This window comes from Amblyomma maculatum, chromosome 3 (assembly GCF_055883805.1).
Source record: "Amblyomma maculatum isolate TAMU_Amacu chromosome 3, ASM5588380v1, whole genome shotgun sequence".
Classification (NCBI taxonomy): Eukaryota; Metazoa; Arthropoda; class Arachnida; order Ixodida; family Ixodidae; genus Amblyomma; species Amblyomma maculatum.
The window spans coordinates 95480371-95502813 of NC_139346.1; the positions used below are offsets into that span (position 1 = coordinate 95480371).

At 45.0% G+C, this 22443-nt stretch overlaps 2 protein-coding genes across 7 annotated transcripts in view; both read right to left on the reverse strand.

The window, feature by feature from the left end:
- Positions 1-8980, reverse strand: part of LOC146195372 (caspase-7-like) — a 44975-nt gene extending 35995 nt beyond the window's left edge. The window contains exons 1-2 of one of the 6 annotated variants that reach the window (XM_084597799.1): positions 8682-8963; positions 4883-4972 (exon numbers count right to left, since the gene is read on the reverse strand). In XM_084597799.1, coding sequence (XP_084453925.1) covers positions 4883-4945 — 63 coding nt within the window. In that variant the 5' untranslated portion in view covers positions 4946-4972; positions 8682-8963. Of the gene's footprint in view, positions 1-4882; positions 4973-8681 lie in introns of all 6 variants that reach the window. The other 5 variants (XM_084597800.1, XM_084597802.1, XM_084597801.1 and 2 more) reach the window with 5 other exon arrangements.
- A 7728-nt stretch (positions 8981-16708) lies between these two features.
- Positions 16709-22443, reverse strand: part of LOC146195373 (caspase-3-like) — a 29611-nt gene continuing 23876 nt past the window's right edge. The window contains exon 6 of the mRNA XM_084596782.1: positions 16709-18156. Within this exon, the coding sequence (XP_084452908.1) occupies positions 17789-18156 (368 nt within the window). The 3' untranslated portion in view covers positions 16709-17788. The remainder of the gene's footprint in view (positions 18157-22443) is intronic.

Here is a 22443-nt window from a genome sequence, read left to right on the forward strand (position 1 = left end):
GCAGGAACTCGAGCACATTTGACTGGAAAAGGTTGGTGCGCACTGAAAGGCAACCTTCATGAGATACCGGCCTGAAAAGGCGGGTTCTTTAAAAAGACCACTTTAAAATTCGCGCTAAAAACATAGGTATGCGTGACGTCATTCAACGTCACTCATACGTAGTTGCCCCCCAATATGGCGGTGCCCATGAGCCGCCATTTTTTGAACCAATGGGAGCCTATGGAACCTTCGCTACCATTGTACATATACCTTGTATGTTCTCTGTAAAATGATGTAAAATATTTTTCTTACATCTTCTAGTTCTGAACAGGCAATTATAACGTGGATAATTGTGAGTTCACCACCGCACCTTTCTCAGAGCGGTTCGTCTTGTTTTGTTTGTAAAAAAATGTGAGTGAGATGAGTGTGTCCGATGCGTAAGCGACATAAAATTACTTCCTTAAAATGTTCTTGATGGATACTGGACTTCCATTCTGCTAAAAAGGGGTGTACGAAATGCAATTTATTGTTTACCTGTTCTTTCCATGCAGCCTTTCATCTATTCCTCAATTTTGTATGCATAACTTCAAACGATTCCTACGCGATAAGCTCACTTGTTTTGTTTCACCACATAGGGCGTCCGCAGCGCATGTATCAGCTATTTCATTCCGATCAATCCCAACATGACTTGGGATCCAGCAGAACCAAATATTATGTTTTTGAGATGTGAATTTACCTATGTTACGAATGATGTTTCCTAATAAGGGTCCTTGGGCATTTTTTGCTTTTATGGCTGTGAACAGGTTCAAAGACTCAGTGTAGATGACATTGCTTTTTATTTTCTCTTTGGCTGTTTGTTCTACAGCAACCTATACAGTCTAACACTCGGCCGTAAAATTGAGGCGCACTGTGGCAGACATTGTTTTTTTTTTATTTTATCCTGAACTACTGAAATTCCTATCGGAGCTTCTGCTTTGGAGCCATCTGTTTAAATTTAGTGTAGGCATTGAATTTTTCTTTGAGCGAGAAAAATGCTTGTAGTATGGGCTCATGTGGTGTTTGTTTCTGTGTACATGTGTTAGTGAGACGTCACATACAACAGGGATGTTGTACCATGGCGCGGGAGGTCATTGTTTGACGCCATATTAGAGAGGGAGAACAGTACTACAAACTCCTTGCATTTATCTTCGGAACGCAATATCAACGGCCTGATAAAATGGCGTTTTTTGCAGAATAAAGTGTCAGATGGGCATTTGGTGACTATGGAGTAGTAGAGATGTTTCGGAAGGGAACGAATTTTTAAGACATGTGCTCATCAGTGCAGTTCTGAGATGCTCTAGAGAAGGGTAATTTGATTCCACATAGGGACTGGGTACAGGGTGTGTTCTGTACGCTCCAGATGATAAGCGGAGACCCCAATTATGAAGAGGATTGAGTCATGTTAAGTGTGATGACCTCGCTGAGCGATACAATATGCCCCCATATTCTGATTCAGAGCGCACTAGGGAGCGATATATTCGCAGAAGGCACGCTCGGTCAGAACACCGGTGTTTTGTTTTTTTTTAGAGAAGTTGTAAGGCATTAAGTGTTTGGGCAGTTTTCTTCTTTATTTTGTTTATACGTGGTAAATATGGAAGTTTCCTATCAAAAGTGATGAACATCCTGCCACGCATACGTAGGTCTGCTAGGTAACGGAGAATACCAAACTTCCACTTGGTATTGTAGGCCTTCTACAGTTCGAAGAAGACCCCAATAAAATGTTGCCTATATATGAACACCTCCTGGATTGTATTTTCTGATCGACCAAGACGATCACTTGTTGAGCACGCTTTTTTGAATCCGCACTGATGTACACCCAGAAGTGTATGGGATTCAAGAACTAAGGTTAGTCAGATATTGCTTTCAAATAATTTTGCTATGCAGCTTGTCAGGACTATTGGTCTAACTTCTAGAGCGTGTAGGGGACTTTTGCTGTTTCAAGAACGTCACTATTACTGCTATTTTCCACGCCTCAGGTATTATTCCAGCTTCCTAAATTTTATTAAAACCTTTCAACAGGGCCTCTACGGCAGCTTCAGAGAGATGCACAATCGTAGCATAGTGCATGTTGTCTGGGCCCGGTGCTGTTTTTTTACCACGAGATAAAACTGTATTTAGTTCTCCTGATGTGATTGGCTTGCTGTTTTCTTCATTTGTGCCTGTACGAAAGAGAAGTTTTTGTTTCGATGTTCTTGCCTTGCGTTTTTTAAATGCGTCTGTATAGTTCGAAGTGCTCAAGACTTTGGAGAAATGTTCGCCCAAAATATTCTCGTGTTCTTCGAGGATTGTTTGTGTTTCGGGTGTCGTCAACATTGGAAAAGTAATGGGGTACAATCTCCGATGAGCTTTCGAACCTATTTCCGCATTTTCTTTGGAGGAATTGAGTTGTTTATGGACAATGCATAATTATGCCGTGAGGTTTTCTCCGCCTTTTGCCGGACGTACCGCGCTCTGGCCCTTGCCTTTTTAAAGGTTATCAAGTTCTCTGCAGTTGGGTATCGTCCACACTTTGCTGTTTCTTTTTTTCAGCTTTGCATTCCTCCGTCCACCATACCTTGTGGTTTTTCCTTGCATGTTGGGATGCTGCAAAATAACTACTAAAACGACTGATAAATTGCATGCAGAAAACCTTTCATTTATTCCGTTTATTGTAATTCTTCTGAATAGTTTCTTTTCTAATCTGTAATTTGCTTTAAAAGCTGACCAATCAGCGAGGTGAAGCTTCCAACGCTGTGGCCTTGTTGAGATGATGGGTATAGAGGATGATAATTTTAAATGCTGGGCGAATGGTCACTACCCCTAGGGTCATCTAAAACATCCCAGTCAAAATCGCTAACAATGGAAGGCGATGAAAAGGCTAGATCAAGACATGTCATTTTGCCCGAGCGGGGGAGCAGTAAGTGGGCTTTCCTGGGGTTAACGGACATATGTTGTTTGATAACATAAAATCCTCGATAATGTGACCTCTTGGGTCATTACGTTCACTTCCCCAAAAGGAGCGCCCGCTAAAATCCCCAACCACCACGTATGGATCGGTAGTTGTTACATTTTTCTAAGTCACTGACTCTAAAGGTCTGGTGTGGTGGTAAGCATACAGAACATATTGTAATTGCTCTGTGGCTGATTATGTTAATGGCCACTGCTTCGAATTTTGTTTTCAATGGTATTTCTGTTGCAGGGACGTCACTGTGTTATGATTGCGACGCCTCCTGAGAGTGTTAGCGTGTTGTCGGTCTCTTCGGAGGATTTTATATTTCTTAAGGATATTGTGGTCTGTGGACCAAGGTTAGTTTTATGAAGGCATAAAGCTGTCGGTGCCAATAGTGGAAGTATATCTGTGATATCTGTATATTTTCTAAGTAAACCTCTACAGTACCATTGTATTATGTAAGTCATATTGTGGTGTGTTTGGGATTTAAAGCTATTTAGTTTCGGATAGAGTTTGCCTTCGCTTTCCCCTTTCTTGTAACGGGTTTCCGCGCCATGGACAACAGAAACAAAGACGGACAGAGAGGGAAGATTGAAACGCGTCAAGTCCTTGTCTTGTCTCAATCATTAGTCTGTCCGTATTTTCTGCACTGTCGTTCTCTAATTGACAATTTAAGCTTCGCGTTTAATGGTATGAAGCGATGGAATTAGTAGCTCTCCTGCGGATATTCGTTTTGAGTATATCAAGCTGCTCACTTCGACATTATTCCCTCAATTTCTTCCTCTATTGTCCCCCGTATATTCATTAGCATACTGTCCTAAGCTAAACAATTATGTGAAAATCTTCGCGACATAGCTATCAATAAAGCCCGCTTTAACGAAGCCATGCGCACATAACTACGTGACTTAAGAGCAGCATGTCTGAGTCATCGTTCAACTTAACTGGAAGATTCTGTTTCCATTTCACTCAACCATCTCAAAGGAGAAGCCAGAGTTGGCAGCTTCTGCCTTGTCATGTATTCTTGTGACATCACACAATGCGCCATCAGTAACTTATCATTGCACATGTTCGTTGCCACCTGCCAGAGCGATGTGTTTACATTTTTGTTCCCAAAACCGAGATGCAGGATTTCATTTCAAATTAGGCTTTAAAATTCGCCCCTATTATTGTTTTAACGTCACACAAAAGTAGCGCTAAGTTAATTGTCGATTGCAATTTGCGATTGCACACTCTCTCGAAAATATGACTTTTGACATAGGAGGCTTTCCCATACCATCATTTTACACAGGCGTATTTCCCATGTCTCAAAAGCAACGTGCTCATCAACCCAACGAAAATGTTTGACATCCAGCTTTTGCCCAGTCCCCTTCTATTATAGCGTTCTATGGCATAGTGTGGTATTACACCAGCTGTCTCTCCCTTCAACCCAAGCTCCACTCCTGGCTGAAGAAACTTGCCTTGACTCTTCATGGGTCTTTTCACACCACGGTGGCCCTCCCCCTTCACTCGTATGCAAGGGTCTGCTGGTCCACAATGCGTGGCACTCATGGGCTAGGGTACTGGAATGAGAGGCTCTTGGCTGACGGCTTAAATTACAGATTTTTTTTTCATCCTCCTGTTAGAGTTTGATCTCGGCCCATTTCCCTTCTGTTCTCCTGCATGTCGCATGTCCATTTTTAATCGTTATTAGACTTTTCGCAAGACTTACCCCCCGTTTTGACGGATGTTTTGTTTGATTTAGGTAGGGAAATTCAGGTGTGAATAAAAAAAGATTTCAAAGGTACATCATTATAACTAATAACTGAGAACTGAAAGCTGCCATGTGGCGACATCAAGTTAGAACTTGTGTTCATGTGGCACTAAAACTATCACATAGCGGAATGACACTTTGAGCATCTTTGTCATCAAGTGCCAAATATAACTGAAAGGCTTCACCTGAACTCTGCTGTGGTGCATTTCCTCCGGAACCCTACTGTCCGAGTACTGCTTGTTTTCCATTGTTCTGGATGTGGGAGCAGACAGTTACTGAAATTAAAATGGCAGGAGGAAATGCAAGTCAAAAAATAAAATAGAACACTTTTAAAACAATCACCCCATTCTTAGCAGGGTGTTTCACAATTCCTTTATTTTAGCCGTGCAAATAAAAAGAAAGCACATCTTAACACGTGCAAATAAAAGAAAATTTCTTTACGTGTCCGATTCTTCTCACTGAAAAATGACGAGCGTCCTGAAGCGTGGTTATTATCTGGGCTCAAGCAGTGCGATGTACCAGACCTGAGTGTTCTACGTTTGTGCGGCATAAACGAAAAATAAGACCTCGAAACCAATTAGAACTAATTGCAATATAACGGATGAAGAAGCGCAATTTTTAGCCATTGCTATGAGAATGAAGCTCTGTGCAAAATAGAAAAAACAGAATATTGAATTCCGTCGAGTTCTTTATTTCTTGATAAAAAACCCTGTACAATTTCTTGAACGTTGCTAGTATACTTTGCTATCAGTAAGATATCTTCCCATCTATTGACAGTTGCTTATGTTGCCACCGTTTAGCGATCACTTAAGGACAAATTATTTACACCGGATAATTCATTCGGCTGATTTGGAATTTTATCACGGCATAACGACCGAAGAGACAGGAAAACATACACAGAAGGGCGGATATTAAAGAAAACTGAACGCTTCAGGGCAAGCCTCTGTCCGCAAGCCGACGTCGCAACAAGACGGCGTGGTATTGCCAGAATTACAGATAATAGACACAGGCAGATGTATTTACAGCATACATATACGAAATGTTCATTCAATAAACGGTCGAAATCAAAGCCAGCACACCACGAGATCAAAGAAAATAGGACTCTTAGAAGTAAACACAAAAAGCTGGAGCTGCAGCTAAGCTCTACTATTAAGTTTGCAGCTCTACTCCTGTTTACCGGCTCCCCATAGCGGTTTCTCGTCCGCGTACCTTCAGCTTGACACTCGCTTAATTGCTAATATGTATTATATGAAAATCTTCCCTAGATACGTATAGACTTGTGATGATGGTGGTTGAAAAAGTTAATTTATCGAAAAGATCCGGGGAAAGAGATTAGTGGTCCCCTGCCGAAGGGTAGCAGTTCTCGCGTTATCCGACAGGTGGCCCCACTAAGACAACGATTGAAACCGATTGGCATGGCACCTGTTTGTATACCTGATTGCGACATGCCCGCAAACAAACCTGCTGAAGCGGCCCTATAGGCTGGGAGGCAAGTATGACCTGTTCCAGTTCTCTGTTAGCCCCGAATCAGCCCTTGCATTGAAACAGGCAGCACGGGGATGTGTTCGGGAGTAAGCGCGAAAGCAAAATCTGAAGGAGCTCGCCAATAGGTCAATGCTCTCTCTATGACGCACCTTTAAAAGCGCCATCGGAACCGAGGAATATATGAAAACGGCCCCGGTAGTGCATATATTGATGTCAGTGGTGGTTCGCTCCGAGCGCTGGTGTATCGCCGCCGCTTCGATGCAACATGGGAGACAAAGAAAGCACAGTGCCGTGCGGGTAGTAATATGGAGTAGACGATAGCCAATATTGTGATGTAGTGACAGGGACTCCATCCGCAGCCGATAGATGGCCCCACCTTTCCACGTGTGCTCGGGTTCCACGACCTTCAAGTAATCGCGAGGACGGGAACCGCCGAAACAAGAACGACGCAGTGCAATGCACCACGCATGACTGGCTGTATGGTGGAGCGTTGTGGCTAACGATGCGTAGCTGAGGGGCCGAAGCTGGGTTGTGGGCAAACGTACTGCCCACATCTTTGCTTTATTTCTGTTTCGTTTTCTGTTTTATTATGTTAGCCCCGCCATTAAACACTTCCCGCCCGTTTGAAAAGGTGTGGCTTCGTCTGTCTATCATTAGCTAAGCATTTGTTTCTGACCATCGAAACAGCATCGACGCGCGGTGCGAGTGGCTGCCGCGGACATTGTAAGGATATCAAATGACTTTCAAATAGAACTGGTTCTGCGTGGAAGTCAGATGCTAGCAGAGATAATGTTCTTGAGGTCGTGATTCTGGCAGAGTAAGGGACGATACTTAAATATGGCCCACGTCGGGCTAAGATTCCTAGTTTTCCTCACACATTTATTTCGAGTTCATACTCTCTTCTGGAAAGATATAACATATGTCAGTTCAAAGTAACAAGTTTTCATAGGTTAATCTCGCGCCAGCTTATTTGAGCACAGTCAGTAGCAGAAATCTGAGAGCGACCTTGAAACTTGCGAAGAAGTTATTGAATAAGCCGTTTTATGGAAAAAAGATTTATTTTCTCAGCGTAATATTAAGTGCCATGGTGCAGCTCCTAATGTTCGTAGTTAAGTGTTTGGGGAAAAACCAAAAAAAGTGCGTTCGTGCAACCCAGCTCACTATAGGCACACACTGAAATAAATGACATTCTGTTAAGGTCCTAATGCACGAGACAATTCTTAAATTTAATATGACCTGGACTTGGTGGATGATGGGATTTCAATTCAATAGCCTTCTGTGTTCCAATTGGCTACACATTCGGGTGCTGAATTCCGGCCCAGTCCCCTGCCTTACCTTCTCATGGGCACAGGCAAACGCAGCTGAGCGCCTCACGCACGTTCTCAGCAGTTTGCATGTAGCCTTCCTTTGAAGACGGAAAATTAACGAAAGGGTTAGTATTTCTTAGTGAATTGGTGTGGATCACACGCGCCCGCGTTTAGTGGCAAATATTTTGTACAGTGCGTAGCGGGTAACACTGTCAATACGTCTGAACTACTGTGGCCTGAACATATATCGTCATTTCGGAATTAATAGTGCGCGTGTAAATCAAGCTTTGAGAACATACCCCGCTTATAATATATGGCATTTGGCAACACAGTATAGGTACAAGAAAGAAGATTGCATCTAAAGCTAAAAAAATGCAACGCGCAGGAGGCCGAAAGCCTTGTCATGACGTTCAGGCCAATGCGGAAGTACACAAAACGAGAATAAATGAAGTAGGAGGTTAAATTAAACATCAGACAGCATAAACACATGCTCTGCGCGTTCACAAAAATATTTTCTGTCATCCCCCGGTTTGTCTCCCAAAGAGAGAGCGGCGATGTCTCCTCTGATCCGGGTGACAGAAGGCCGGCAGCAGTCGAAACCAAAGCCGGCGAAGGTGGAATGATCCCACGAACAAAAATATGGCGGCGCCCATGCTCCCGCATGGCGTCCATAAATTCCCGCTTGAACCAATTCACACGACCATGCATAATTGTGGCTTAGGAGTAGCAGGTATATATAGCTCGAGACCCAAAGGTGCTGGAAAGCTAAATTCTGGTCGTATACCTCTCAATCTGAAATGCAACCTCCGCATTTGCAGCGTCTGCTGTAATGACCTAACATATCCGTGTCAAATAGCTGTAAGTTTTTCTTCATTACGGTGAAAGCGTACACGTCAAATTGTTATTTTTATTTTTTTTTTCTGTTTTCTTGCCTCTTACTTATCATGACGTTCTAAGAACTCAAAGTAGAAGGAAAGGCTGAAAAGGTTTGTTTTCTTGAACACACAATATTTCCTACCGTCAACCATGATGATACCAAAGTTTGAGAAGAAGCGTTTATCCCTGTCAACAAGCAGACAGTAGAGCACAGCACAGCAGAGCTGCAGAGCAATAAGCAGAGCGCAGATTTGTTGCGCCGGCAGCATGAAATGATTAGTGCTCAGCTACACTCCATAAAAATACAAATACGCACCTTACGCAAGCTCTTGGCTGCCGCAGTATACGGTAAATTGATTCCAAGACCATGGGGAAAGGCGCGATGGCAGGTCCGCAGAAATCCGTTGCTCCCACGTGCAGAAGACGAAACGTTAGTGGCTTTTTGCAGAAAAAAATGGCGCGGGAAACCAACAAACATATCGCGCTTGCCGACCCAACCTGTGCACTGAGCCGCGGTAAAAAAGTTTCCTGGATAGCGCAGCTGTCGCCAAGCGTCCAGAGGGTTATCTTTTCTTGCTTTTGTGTTCATATGATCGACGACGTGTTGCCGCCTTAGCCAACCGCACGGCTGATAACATCAGTACGACTGCTGCCGCTCAGTCGCTTAGAGGTTCAGTCAAGAGGCTCACCGACGGGACCATGATAAGGCATTTAGAGACAATGGAAAACCACATTTAAAGCGCCGCCAACGGCCGCTGTAAGCGGCCGTTGGCGGCGCCGCTCGTGATATTGGGGCCATAACAAAGAGTCAAAAGGTGAACCGAAAGAAAAAAAAAACACCCACGAAGGTAAACCTATACGAAGTTTGCATGTTTCTTGGTCGTACCTTGGCAGCTGCGTTCTGTGCACCCACCGGAGTATCGCAAGGGTGAAACATTTTTCGTCCATTCCGTGGTGGGTGAACCCAGTACACAGCACCAAGGCGCCAAACGCTCTGGCTGAGAGACTCATACACATTCCTGGCTTCAGTTGCCGTCGTAGAAGAGAATGCCCGTGCCGTCCAAACTACACTAGCGGGGCCGTGTTGTCATTCGTCGGTATTTCAGTAATGAGGTCTAATTCGTTGGCCCTGCCATTGTTCGATGCCAAATGCTTGCATTTACTTTAGTTGCTGCAGAGGCAGTACCTGTTTTTATGAGAGGTAGCACAAGTTTTGAACCAATTGCAATGTAGCACATAATGTCGTGAATTAGTCACCCAACAAATGGTACAAAAAAGTAGGAGACGTTGTAATTGCTGAATATGTGCTACTAACGCGAATGATTTGCAAGAAGCTTTAGGGTCTCGAATGCAGATTAGAACCTGCCGGAAGCTAAGCTGCGTTCGGGTGGAAGTAAGATTAGTAAGGATAAATGCATTGTTACGAGAGCGTAATTCGCAGACATGTGTATCTATAGAGGCTACAATCAGCAGATAACTGCAAAAAAATCAGATGCTGATTTTTTTACTCCATGTTTTTTGTAGAATGTTAAAATTTGCAAGCGTTGAAGCCGTTATGCATAACGTACGTTGATTGAAGGCTTAACGGCTCTTATGGAGTCCCTCTTTATGACTTCATCCTATTGAACGAGCGAAAGATATAGAAACACAGGAAAAGGGTACCCGTCCCGTGTACTTCGTTTCTTGTGTTTCCATTTCTTTCGCTGGTTCAGTATGTTAGATTCTCACCAACTACCTAAAATGGTCATCATGTTAGACTTTAAATTTGTTCGCCTACTGCAATTTGAGCAGCACAAAATGCATACTAGATAAACTGCATAATGCACAATGCGTCCATCTAGCTTGAGTCAAGGGCTAAAAACGTAAAGGTTCCGCTTCATGGAGTGTCCGAGCGGCGCTCCTACGCGCACAAATGTATCCTCGAGTCGGTCTGCGCATGCGTGAGGCGCCAGGCGCAAGCTAAGGCGCGCGCGGAGCGTATATCTCTCCATATCTCAGATATTTCCGCGGCGCTCGCTGCGTGCTCGCGCTGGCGTCGGAAGAGGCTCGAGGGTTTTTCCACGGCCGCTCAATGCGCCTCCATTGAGCGGCCGTGGTTTTTGGCTGGCGTGCACCAATCAGAGGCTCGAGACTTCCGGAACAGCCCTTCGCGCCACCTCTGCGATCTCTGGTCGCTTTTGTTTTTTAATATCGGCGCTGCGGCACGTAGAGATGCGCGCATAGCAGATCGACACAGTAGTGCGCGCGCCAGAGACGCTCTATGGAGATGCGTACTTTTTCCAACCTTTTGAGGGCGTGCACTGTGTAGGCGCCTCGCTCGTGCGCCTCTCAAGCGTCCTATTGAGCTGGGCCTTAACATCCACGTGAGCGGTCATATTGCATTGCATATTGATGGCAGCCAGCTTGAGCCCAACGAGCAAGATTTTTCAATTATTGTGCGAAGCGTATACTGCTCGTTCGGTTCAAAAGCCGTCGGCGTAGTGGTTGTAGCCGGCACCACGTGTCAAAAATATTCATGCGTAAAACTCCTGATTAGTCGAGAGGGTTATGAAGTCACAACCACACAAACACATACAGGATATTTCAAAGAGTCCATGTTGAAAATAAAGCTATATAACGAATTGACGATGGTTCCAAATGAAGATTGGCGTCGAGGTTGCCCTAATGCGGATATTTCTAAAATGAGGAATAATTCAGTGACATAACCTTGCCACCTTTCGCGTTCGAATAAAAGCCCTCTGCATGCCAGACGGGCACGCAACACATAGACCACGCAGGGTAAATAGTACCACGTGTGTAGGAAAGATACGAAGTAAACGCATTGTGGTGCGTATTACCTACAAACGTGCGTTTGATATGTGCACTTATGTTGCAGTAACAATAGTTTTAAAATTGAAGTGCCTTAAAGGAGAAAAAATTTTTAAAAAATTCGCACAATGAAAAGGGGGTGTTAAAAGCGCTTCGCAATTACTCTTAAGGCAATGCCTAAAGACCAACTTAAACGAAATTTTGTTTCGGCAGCAATGTAATTGGTGAGTCCTAAAAACCTATCTAGACAAAGTTTCACACTCAGCAGGAAGCTATTTGGGTTCCTACAAGTGTTTCAAAGCTGTGTAGCAGACGACGCGTGCCCGTGGCAGTGTGTCATGGAGTTGGGCAATTCGCCAGATATTACATGGAAATGGGCGCTGAAGAAGCCTCTCCAATCCGAGCCAATTGTTTGTCAACGGTCTGCGGGTGGCCTGCAGTCAAGGGCTTGAAGCTGATGAATGCCTTCATTGTACCAAGTTTGTTACAATGGTGAAGCTTTTGTGATGGTCATGCAGAAACACTAGGCAGTTGTCAGGAGCATGAACGTATATAGTGGAGAAGAGATGAGCGCGTCGCATGCGCTTCAAGTATGGAGCACATAGGGCAAAAAAACTTTGGTGTATTTAATGGTTGGCTTTCTTTCGCAGTCCTGCAGATTCGGACGATCGACGTTCACGACTCAGATAATACCGGAACGAAGCACCTGCCTTTCGCTGAGGTTTCTGCCAGAAGCCACAAGGCGGCAGTATGCAACGATTACAGCGCACGATAAACCAAGTGCGTCCGTTTCTACTTTATTTTTTGCTTTTATTATTGGCCGCCCTTTTTTCTGATTTCACTTCGAGAAACAATAGTTTTCGTGATCGATTACTGAGACGCTCGCTTCATTTAGAAATGCTGTACTTAGCCTTTAGCGGTCTTTCCTCACATTCTACTCAAAAAAGGTCCTTTTACGGAGCGAGAAATTTTGTCGCATTTGGCTTTTCAGCGCCCACTTAAATGTTTTGTTCACCATTGTTATTTATCTAAGTGAATATATTGTTAAAAAGTTATAATTTCATAAAGTAAGCTTTGCTAAGTTAGGGAGAACATTCAGCACTGCCTTTATACTATTACGCGTCTTTTTTTCCAGCTCAAATGAAAATCTGGAAAATGCGAACACAAACCCATGTGGCTTCTTCGTGCTTCCGATATGTGACTAAAAGGCCTCGCTGCAGCAGTAGCTTGACGTTTAAACGGTGTTGTTTTTCGTCCGCATACGGCGGGTGAAACGCGAGACAGGGCAGTTGCTTCGACACGCCGTGCTTTTACTATGACAGGACTCGTCGTTATCTAATGAGATACCGAGCGGTAAAGTTTGCTTTGTCACCAACAATGCAAATAGAACTAGAACGCATGATTTCTGCATCTGCAGCTTGTTTGTGGCGGAGACGTCCCTTCTTAAATAGAATTTTGACGCTCAAGCATTAAATAGCTATTGGCCAAAGTCTATCCAGTGCCCTTGCAATACCAATTTATTTTGAGATGGAAGCTTTGGTTAAGTATTTTCTAGTATGAAAATACGCCGTTCACAATGGAGACTGCAAATTTGGTTTTAGTTCTCAGAGCATCTCATGTAAATAGAAGATGTAAAGAAGGCACCAGTGTGTATAAGATGAAAGTGCAGAATAAAGAACTCAAAGCGGTCGAGATATTCAAAGCCCACTATTCGTCATAGCCTAAATTGTTTTAAAACATTTAATCCTGTAAATAAATCAAACCTTACCAACATAAATACAGTGATGAGATGTTACGAGGTGAAAGTTTCACAAAGTGCGCATATCAACACATTAAAAGCTTCATACCTGTCATACCTGAACATGTATAGTTATGATGACCAGGCAGTTGAAAGCTTCTACGAAGATGTAGAATCGGCAATGTGAAAAGTAAAGACGCAGTATACTGTACTAATGGGCGACTTCAATACCAAGGGAGCGAAAAAGCAGGCAGGAGGCAAGGCAGTAGGTGACTATGGCATTGGCACTAGGAATAGCAGGGGGGAGTTACTAGTTGAGTTTGCAGAGCGCAATAACTTACGAATCATGAATACCTTCTTCAGCAAACGGAAGAACCGGAAATGGACATGGAAAAGTCCGAACGGGGAGTCTAAAAATGAAATCGACTACATAATGCGTTCAACCCCCGCCATCATGCAAGATGTATAAGTAATCGGGAAAGTGCGATGCAGTGCCCACAGGATAGTGAGGTCCCGAATTAGCCTAAATCTGAAGAAGGAACGCAACAGATTAGTAAGAAACACATCAACGATTTAGCGGTGAGGGGGAGGGCAGAAGAGTTCAGGATCTCGCTACAAAATTGGTATTCAGCTCTAACCGAGGACGGCGACATTACCCTGGAAGCAAGGAACAATAATTTCAGAGATATCATTACTGAGTGCGCGGTAGAAGTAGGCGGTAGGATAGTGAGAGAGGATACCGGTAAGCTGTCTAAGGAGACGAAAGATTTGATTAAGAAACGCCAGAGTATGAAAGCTTTCAATCCAACAGACCGAATCGAATTGGCCGAGATATCAAAGCTAATCAATAAGGGCAAGGTGGCCGATATAAGGAAGTATAACATGAAGAAAATTGAGCATGCTATAAAGAACGGAGGAAGCCTTAAAGCGGTAAAGAAGAATTTGGGCATAGGCAAAAACCAGATGTATGCGATAAGGGACAAGGCGGGCAACGTCATCAGGAGTATGGATAAGATAGTCAAAGTAGCCGAGGGGTTCTATACAGATCCCTACAATAGCCAGAGTAGTCAGGACCGTAATGAGATGGGCGGTAGGGAAAACAGTCAGACGTTACACCAGTGACGAAGGACGAGGTCAAGAAAGCATTAAAACAATCAAAAGTGGGAAATCAGCTGGAGAGGATCAGATAACTACAGATTTGCTGAAGGACGGGGGGGATATCGTACTAGAAAAACTGGCCACCTTATATACGGAGTGCCTGGTGTCATCGACGGTATCGGAACCATGGAAGAATGCAAATATTATCCTCGTTCATAAGAAAGGGGACTCTAAGAACCTTAAAAATTACAGACCAATCAGCTTACTGTCTGTTACGTATAAGGTATTTACTAAGGTAATCGCTAATAGAATCAGGACAACCTTAGACTTCAATCAAGCAAAGGATCAAGCAGGGTTTCGGAAACGGTACTCTACTATCGATCATATCCATACCATCAATCAGGTGATACAAAAATGCTCGGAATATAACCAGCCCCTATACATAGCGTTCATTGATTACGAAAAAGCATTTGACTCAGTTGAAACCTCGGCGGTCATGCAGGCATTGCGAAATCAGGGGGTAGACGAGCCGTACGTGAAAGTGCTGGACGATATATATAGAGGCTGCACAGCAACCACAGTTCTGCATAAAGGAAGTAACAAAATTCCCATAAAGAAAGGTGTTAGGCAAGAAGATACAATCTCCCCAGTACTATTCACAGCTTGCTTAGAGGAAGTATTCAGAGACTTGGAATGGGAGCAGTTAGGGATAAGGGTAGATGAAGAATACCTCAGTAATCTGCGATTTGCTGATAACATTACCTTGCTAAGCAACTCGGGGGATGAACTGCAAATAATGATTGATGACCAAGATAGCAAAAGTAGAAAGGTAGGCTTGAAAATCAATATGCAGAAGACTAAGGTAATGTTCAACAGCCTCGGGAAGGAACAGCTGTTTACACTGGGTAGCGAACTACTGGTAGTAGACGAATATGTCTAGTTAGGACAGGTAGTAACCACAGATCCGGACCATGAAAAAGGAATAATAAGAAGAATAAAATTCGGATGCGCTCGCAGATTATGACTAGCAGCTTACCGGTATCGCTAAAGAGGAAAGTATATAACAGTTGCATCTTACCTGTACTCACCTATGGCGGTGAAACGTGGTGGCTAACCAAGAGAGTTCTACTTAAGTTGAGGACAACCCAGAGGGCTATGGAACGAAAAATGGTAGGGGTAACATTAAGAGATAGGAAACGGGCAGAGTGGGTCAGAGAAATAACTCAAGTTACCAACATTCTAGCGGAAATTAAGGAGAAGAAATGGGCATGGGCAGGACATGAAGTGCGACAAGAGGATAACCGATGTTCGCTTAGGGTAACAAACTGGATTCCAAGGGAAGGAAAGCGTACCAGGGGGTGGCAGAAATTTAGGTGGGCGGATGAGATTAAGAAGTTCGCAGGGGTCAAGTGGATGCAGCTAGCACAGAACCGGGTTAATAGAGAAATATGGGAGAGGCCTTCGCCCTGCAGTGGGTATAGTCAGGCTGATGATGACGATGATGACCTGTACGACTCAAAACTCCAAAGAGGTTAGCAAACGCAGTAACAGTACCTCTCCGCCGGTGTGGCGCAATGGCTGTGGTCCTCGACTGCTGTGGCCAAGGACGCGGGATCGAATCCCGGCCTGAACGACCGCTTTTCGATGGTAGCGAAAAGCAAGGCGCCCTGTGCTGTGCGATAGGTGTGCACATAAAGTATTCCCAGCTGGTCATATTTCCGGAGTTTCTACGTCTCTCTACGGCGTCTCTCATAGCCTGAGTCGCTTTGGGACGTTACATCCCACAACCAACCAACCAAATACCACCAGTATCATAGTCGCTCATAATTCGAAGTGGATATTTGTACCGTGGGTTTCTTGGGGTCGTGTCTTTTGAAGAGATACTGACAACGTTAAAGGGCCTGTTGACCTTTTTTGTTTTCTGTCACTCACTGATGGGTACTGATAGACGTTTTCAGTTGGATAGCGACGCAGCATACATCGTGACAAGGCTCGTATACGATAAGCACAGTTTTTCCACAGATGTCAATGCAACGTCTAGATGTTGTGAGTAGCTCAACTATGGAAATCTCAGATGACACCCCTGGACTTTTTTGCGGAGTTAACGTAATAAGTATAGAGCACAATAAGTTTCATGCTGCAGGGCTTGAACAATGCCGTAAAGATAGTTTACTTGACCATGCCAAAAGTGGTCATAAGAAATGTAAAGTTGCATATACAAAGAGCATTTGCGAACTTTTTATTATAGGAACCTGCAATGAACCAAATTTAGGGCATCCACGGGCACTTCTCTGTCTGCTCAGTCATGCCATAAAACGTAACTATTTTTTCTAGTTGTGGTTACAACTGACAAGCACACATGCAACAGTTGCATGCTTCATACATACTAGATTTTACCCAATGCAAAGTGGGGTGCGCTGGCTGTGACTTGTACCGACAAGAAAGCCAACTGATGAAAAACAATATAACTGAGGTGCAGTTAGGTCTTTTTGAGTGCTGAGATGAGAAAGCATTGCAAGGTCCTGGCATGGTTTCATTATTAGCTCTTACTTGCTGTGCTTTCGGTCGGTGTTTTAACTTTTATTTTTTGATTAGTCTTTATTATTTTATTTTTCGTTTGCTATTTATATTGGTTATGTGGCGACCCCTGCATGTGCGCAGGTCCGCACGGAACGCAGAGGCAATTCAATAAAAAAAACTTGACTTCCACAAAATGTATATATATTCTCTAATCATTACAAATGTCAATACGACACCGAGGTTTGGGTGCATAGGCTCACTTGCCCAAGATGCGTTGCCGCCGTCTCCCAGTTGCCGCTGCAGTTGTCCGCATTCTTCGTTGTCGTTGCGGCACCGTTTCAAGAGACCCGAGCGTCTGCGGGGTCCGTCCGAGAATGCCCCCTCGGCAGCGTCGCATCTCCAGTGCGCGGCGTTCCCTTTTCTTCCGAGCGCTCTCCTTTCTCCCACGGCACGGTCCTCCTAAGCCCAGTTCCCCTTTCCGTCCTTCACGGCGTCCCGCTTAGCAAGGAGTTCTTGCTCCCCGGCTTCTGGGAAGCGCCAAATGTCGAGATGGCCAGCTGCGCTTTCAGGCCACGGCAGGTTCTTGGAAGTTTGGCCTCAAAGTGGCCACTCGCTGTTTTGACCGGCCGGTCGCGCGCGCGTAAATGGCCAAGAGCAGCAGGAGCCCGTGTGAAGGGCGCACTCGTCGTTGTTTTCTTCCTCCTGCGCCATGAAGGGGGAAGGGGGGCTGCAGAGTCGCTCTTGAACCGCCGGCGCCAACATGGGGTTTTGACAAGCAGGGTCGCCTAGTCCTCAGGATTTATGGTGTTGTTTTCTAACCGGAGCTGTGGCCGCCGGGATTCTGTCGTGGGCGGACAGTAGTCCACGGCACCACATTGTGAAACATTTTACGCGTAGTAATAGCGATGCACGTGTAGCACTGTCACACTCGCCGGGGATTCTTTCACGGGCGGTCAGCCGTCCGTGGCACCGATCCGCGGCCCGACCTTGTGAAACGTTTTACATGTAACAGTAGCGATGCACACGTAGCACTTTCACAGTTATTATGGTGTGTATTTTCGTGACTTCCTGATTTTGTTTTTTACTTGCGTACTTACTGTACTTTTATAATGTCTTATAGTTTTCCTTCTTTTTCCTTGAGCGCCCTCCAAAGTCCTTATGCTGAGATTGGAGAATTAGGAACACGTTCACAGGAAGTTTTCCATGTAATAAAAAACAGATTGTGTGCGGCTGTGCCATTATTGCCTTTGACAAGACTTTCACGTACGTCCAGGGTAGAAGTACAGCTTCTTCCTCCAACCAAGTTGCTCTGTACAGGGCGTCTGTTTTGTTCCGTTGGGGGAGGACAGCTTCACTATAAGGGCGTGTACGCGGCGCATAAGGCCGTCAAGGCTTTTGTTATGGACATCAGAGCGGAATACCTTTACCATGGCCGAGATAAGCCAGGAGCCTATTTTTTCATTCCTTAGCGCAACAAAGCCAGGGATCGTAGCATAAGCGATGTACATATCAGACCACGATGCAGTACGCTCAAGTCTCGGGGAGGCGTGTGATATGTCGTATGCGTCGGTAGGCATGTGGCAGACATCGTAGTTGGCCGGGTTGGGGGCATTCCCACTGTAGTTTTCTGCGTGGAAAAAAATTTATCCATAAACTGAGATAATCTGATAGCTTGAAAGTCAGAACCATAATATATTAACACAAATAAATTGTAAAAGCACCCCAGAGTCATCCCTCCAAAAAGTTTGAGAAATCATAATGCCGTGATAAAGTGAGTAAAGTTTCTGGAAGTTTCCCTTCTTGCACCTATTACTGGTTATAAAGTAGTGTGAGGGAACTATATTTCTTCATATAAATAACAAGGCAGGAGCTGCAAATAAGACAGGTTTGTTTTATGCGTATCATTTCAAGGCACATCTGGTGCGGCTGGCATCTTGCGCAGTAAATTCTGTTGTATGCTACTACGGCACTCTAGCACTTTACGTTCTAAGGAACGTCTTCCACGTTTGGTCTAGATTCGAAGGTGGAATTGGCAACGGCGACGTCAGGTCATAGATACAAAAGTACTGCTTATTGGGATTCAAGGAAAACCAAGTGGAAAGTAGGGAATAGAATTATCTGTGCAAACATAATTCTTATGAAACCAATTATATCTAGATTGTTGGAACCGAGACCTGCGGTACTCTACTGAACAGATAACACTGCCTTATTATAGGGCCTGCTTGTATTCTAGAGATTGATGGAACTTAGTTTAGTATTGTGCTTGGTGAAATGTAGCAGAAGTCAGTACTCTCACCGTAAGTCCACATGAATAAAAATCTACTTTTTGAAATAAAAAGAGGAAAAGCCATCAAACGTATTTAGCCAAACTACACCGTGCGAGATATGAAGGTCGATGATATGTTCAAACCGGTGGCAAGTCGTCTTCTTTCTTACATAATGCAGAAAATAATGATTCTTAATAAATTAATGTTAGAAGAGATAATATATCTTATTATAATACTTCAAAATCCCCGGTCATGAGGCGTTACACAATAGGGGAAAAAAGTTTACGATCCACATAACGTTGACTTGTTTCAGTGGCTCTGATATTTTTTTTGTTCATCATGAAAATAAGACCACCAACGCTTTGTAGGTGGAAGAAAGTAGGAGTGGCATACTGCAGAAAATCACTACTCGAATCTGCAATAATCCGTACTTTGCTGTATCATGTTATCAAAATTTGATAATGCGGCTTTAGAACACGAGTTCGAATCACTAAGCCTTGCTTGGTGCAACGAAAGATGCCAGAGTGGCATAATATTCTGCCGCTCTTTGTATACAGACACAAACCCTGTGAATCACTATATTTTGTTGCTACTGGGCGACGTTTACGAATTATACTGATACGTGGTGACAAGAAAGAATACGGCATAACATGGTGACAAGATGAACGCTGATCTAATGACTGGCCTAGCGCGATGGCTCGTCTTTCGCCACTGCCGATCTTCTTCGCAATACTTTCCTGCGCCACCGAGCGATCGTCCCGATTAGTTCATTATATTTGGGGGTAACGTGACGGTGAGGATTCTCAAGAAGAAATAGAAGAGAATGATACGCTTTCCACCATGATGACGATGTTCACGATGATGCTTGGGTGATCCTCCTGCCCTAAAGCTCTCCAGCCATCCGCACCAAGCATCCATGGGACCCATAGCACGAGGGCGCACTGGGTGGCTGGGCGAGTCGGGGGTCGTGTCTTTCGGTTCTTCGGACCCATCGGGTCTTTGCACTGATCTGATTTTTGGTCAGTTGGTGTGTGCGTCTTACATTCAGATCCGGGCTGGGGGCTGGGCGGCAACAATTGCGGCTGGCCGGGTCTCGGCAGGAAGGGCTGGGGAGAAGCTGCGCGGCAATATCTCAAGACTCTCGGTTGATGGTCCCAGCGTACAGAGGGCCTTGATGCTCCAAGGCGAGGATGGGGATGACAAACCCCGCACATCCAACCAAAATGTTCGTCGTGGCAAGCAAGAAGACGGCACAAAATGGTGACAGGATGAACGACGATGTAATGGCTGGCCTAACGCGAGGGCTCCTCTTCCACCACGGACAATCTTCTTCGCAACAATGCTATTATGGGCACATTAATTATAGTCTCAACGTAAGGGGCGATGATTAATTACTGCTCTGATGTGTTTTGTTGGCTCAAGTGGCTGGGACCATGCCAGACACTGTTCTTTATTCTTAAATTATACAAAAAACGCTTTTTTTCGCAATAATGCATTGCTTTGACACCGGCATTTGAGCCGCAGCCCTCTCACGTGAAGCAGGCGTCCCGCGGTTTCGCTATTACCACATCTGTCAAGTTGCCGGGCCGTTGTGGAGGAGGGGAGCAGTATAAAACAGCTGGCTCGCTTCTTCTGTTTGTCTTTCTTTGTATTTGTTAACTTTGTTGTCAGCTTTTTTTATGAGGATGCGTCCGGGTGTTTATTGAACTTGAAGTACGTGAGGAAAAGGTCTTTGGCCAGGAGCGCGGGGCTCAGACCTAGTCAGGTGGTGGTCGGAACGTGAGGCAGAGCTGGCATCAAGACGCCAGATGCGGGAATTATGACTCTCGGGGAAAATGACCTACGCCACATCTGCCGCCACGTAAGGGCCTGAAAATGCCCACCGCAGTGACCTCTGACCTGTACAACCGGAGGAGTGTTCTGATCGCTGCTGCAGCCGCGTGAGAAACGAAGTTTCAGTTTCAAAGATACATTCGCGCGAGCCAGACGTGCCGGCAACACGTAGACTGGGGAAAGCGAAATCATCTCCGCTTCGTCGATTAATCTGTCAGCTCCAGCCAATAAGGGGTAAAGGTTTATATCTTTCCTACTAAGCGCATTACCAATGGGATGGCACAACGCAATCGCAAGCTGAAGAAACAAAACACGAAAACGGACATTCTCACGGGAAGCGCGACGTTTACACACAAGCGGTTTCGTGTTCGTGGTTTCGCTCGCGCGAGCCGTGGATGCCGTCTTTAATGCGATGCCTTCGTGGTATTCGAGCGGAAAAGCACATACCACGCCGTCGACTCTCGAGTGAACATAAATATCCCCGTGGTGCTCTCGCCGAGCCGGCCCAGGCGCGAGAGAACAGTAAGGCACATCCCGCACTGTCATTTCTAAAGTTGACGGAAACATCGGCGCAGCACACGGCGCTCGTATTGATGAGCGTGGTAGCAATAAATTCTGTTCTTTTCCCGCTATGCGTACGGCCAACGCGGACCGGAATTTACCCTCGTATGTCTTGCTGTCCTGTGTGCCCTTGCACGTCCATGCATTGTGGGTGAAAGGGGTGTTCATGTGTCTTTGTTAATTTGTGTTGTCTCGCCCCTGATTTTGAGAGACCTGAGGTTCTTGTGGTGGGTGGGGTACAAAGAATGCGAAGAATTGGGTAGCACAGACATTATCTGTGCGCCATCTCCACAGGGGAAAGGGCGAACGATTGGTGGGAGGCACGTGGTGCTCGCAAGGACCAGTCACGGAGGTGCCAACGTAGCATTGCCTATTTAGAATGTTGCTTTGTCATTCTGATTGGCTCGAAGAAGCTCTTTTCCCCCGATCGGCCACGAGTTTGGTCCCCAGGATGCTGAAAATGTATACACAAAAGGGTTGTTTGGGCACGAAAAGGACAGACTGACTGCCGACTTACGACTGGGGGCGGAAGCCGCGGACTGTGTTTGCGGAAGCAGAATGTGTTTGTGACCCGTACAATAAATTGCCCGTAGCACCAGAAAACGTTGTCCTGTCCGTTTCCTGCAACGCGTCCCCGAATCAACTGACCATTAGGAACACCACAACATCCATATATGAATATTGTAACGGGTATTGCACCAAACGTCCAGGCAACGCCCTGAGCCTAGAAGACTGCCGAAGTCCGAGAGTTGTCCGAGCTGTGGTCTGAGCGCGGTTCCATGCAACCAACTTCATCGTCTACGCCAAGCAGCAACCACTTCATCGTCTACGAAAATAGCCACTGATTGTCAACTCTTCGTTGCCGACTAAAGCTTGTATCACTGCCCCCCTCCTCTGTAGCATCGACTCGATGCGACGCGGTGCTCAGTTCAGTTCAGTCGTTCAGTCGTGTCCGACTCTTCGTGACCCTATGAACCATGTCACGCCACGCTTTCCGGTCTCTCACTATCTTCCTAACATCACATAACTTTGTTTGTTTGTTTGTTTTTATTTCTTTCTTTTACAAGAAAGGGGAAGCCAAGGCAAAAGGCGGCAAGCCTGACTGGGCCTTGGCTCCCAAAACAGATAACAACAGACAACAGCACACACCTCTAGTGTATATAAAATTAAAAAAAAAACACTATGCAACACTTACATATGATATGTAAAAGATATGAATACATGCAGTATTCATTGGATATACAAATCAACAG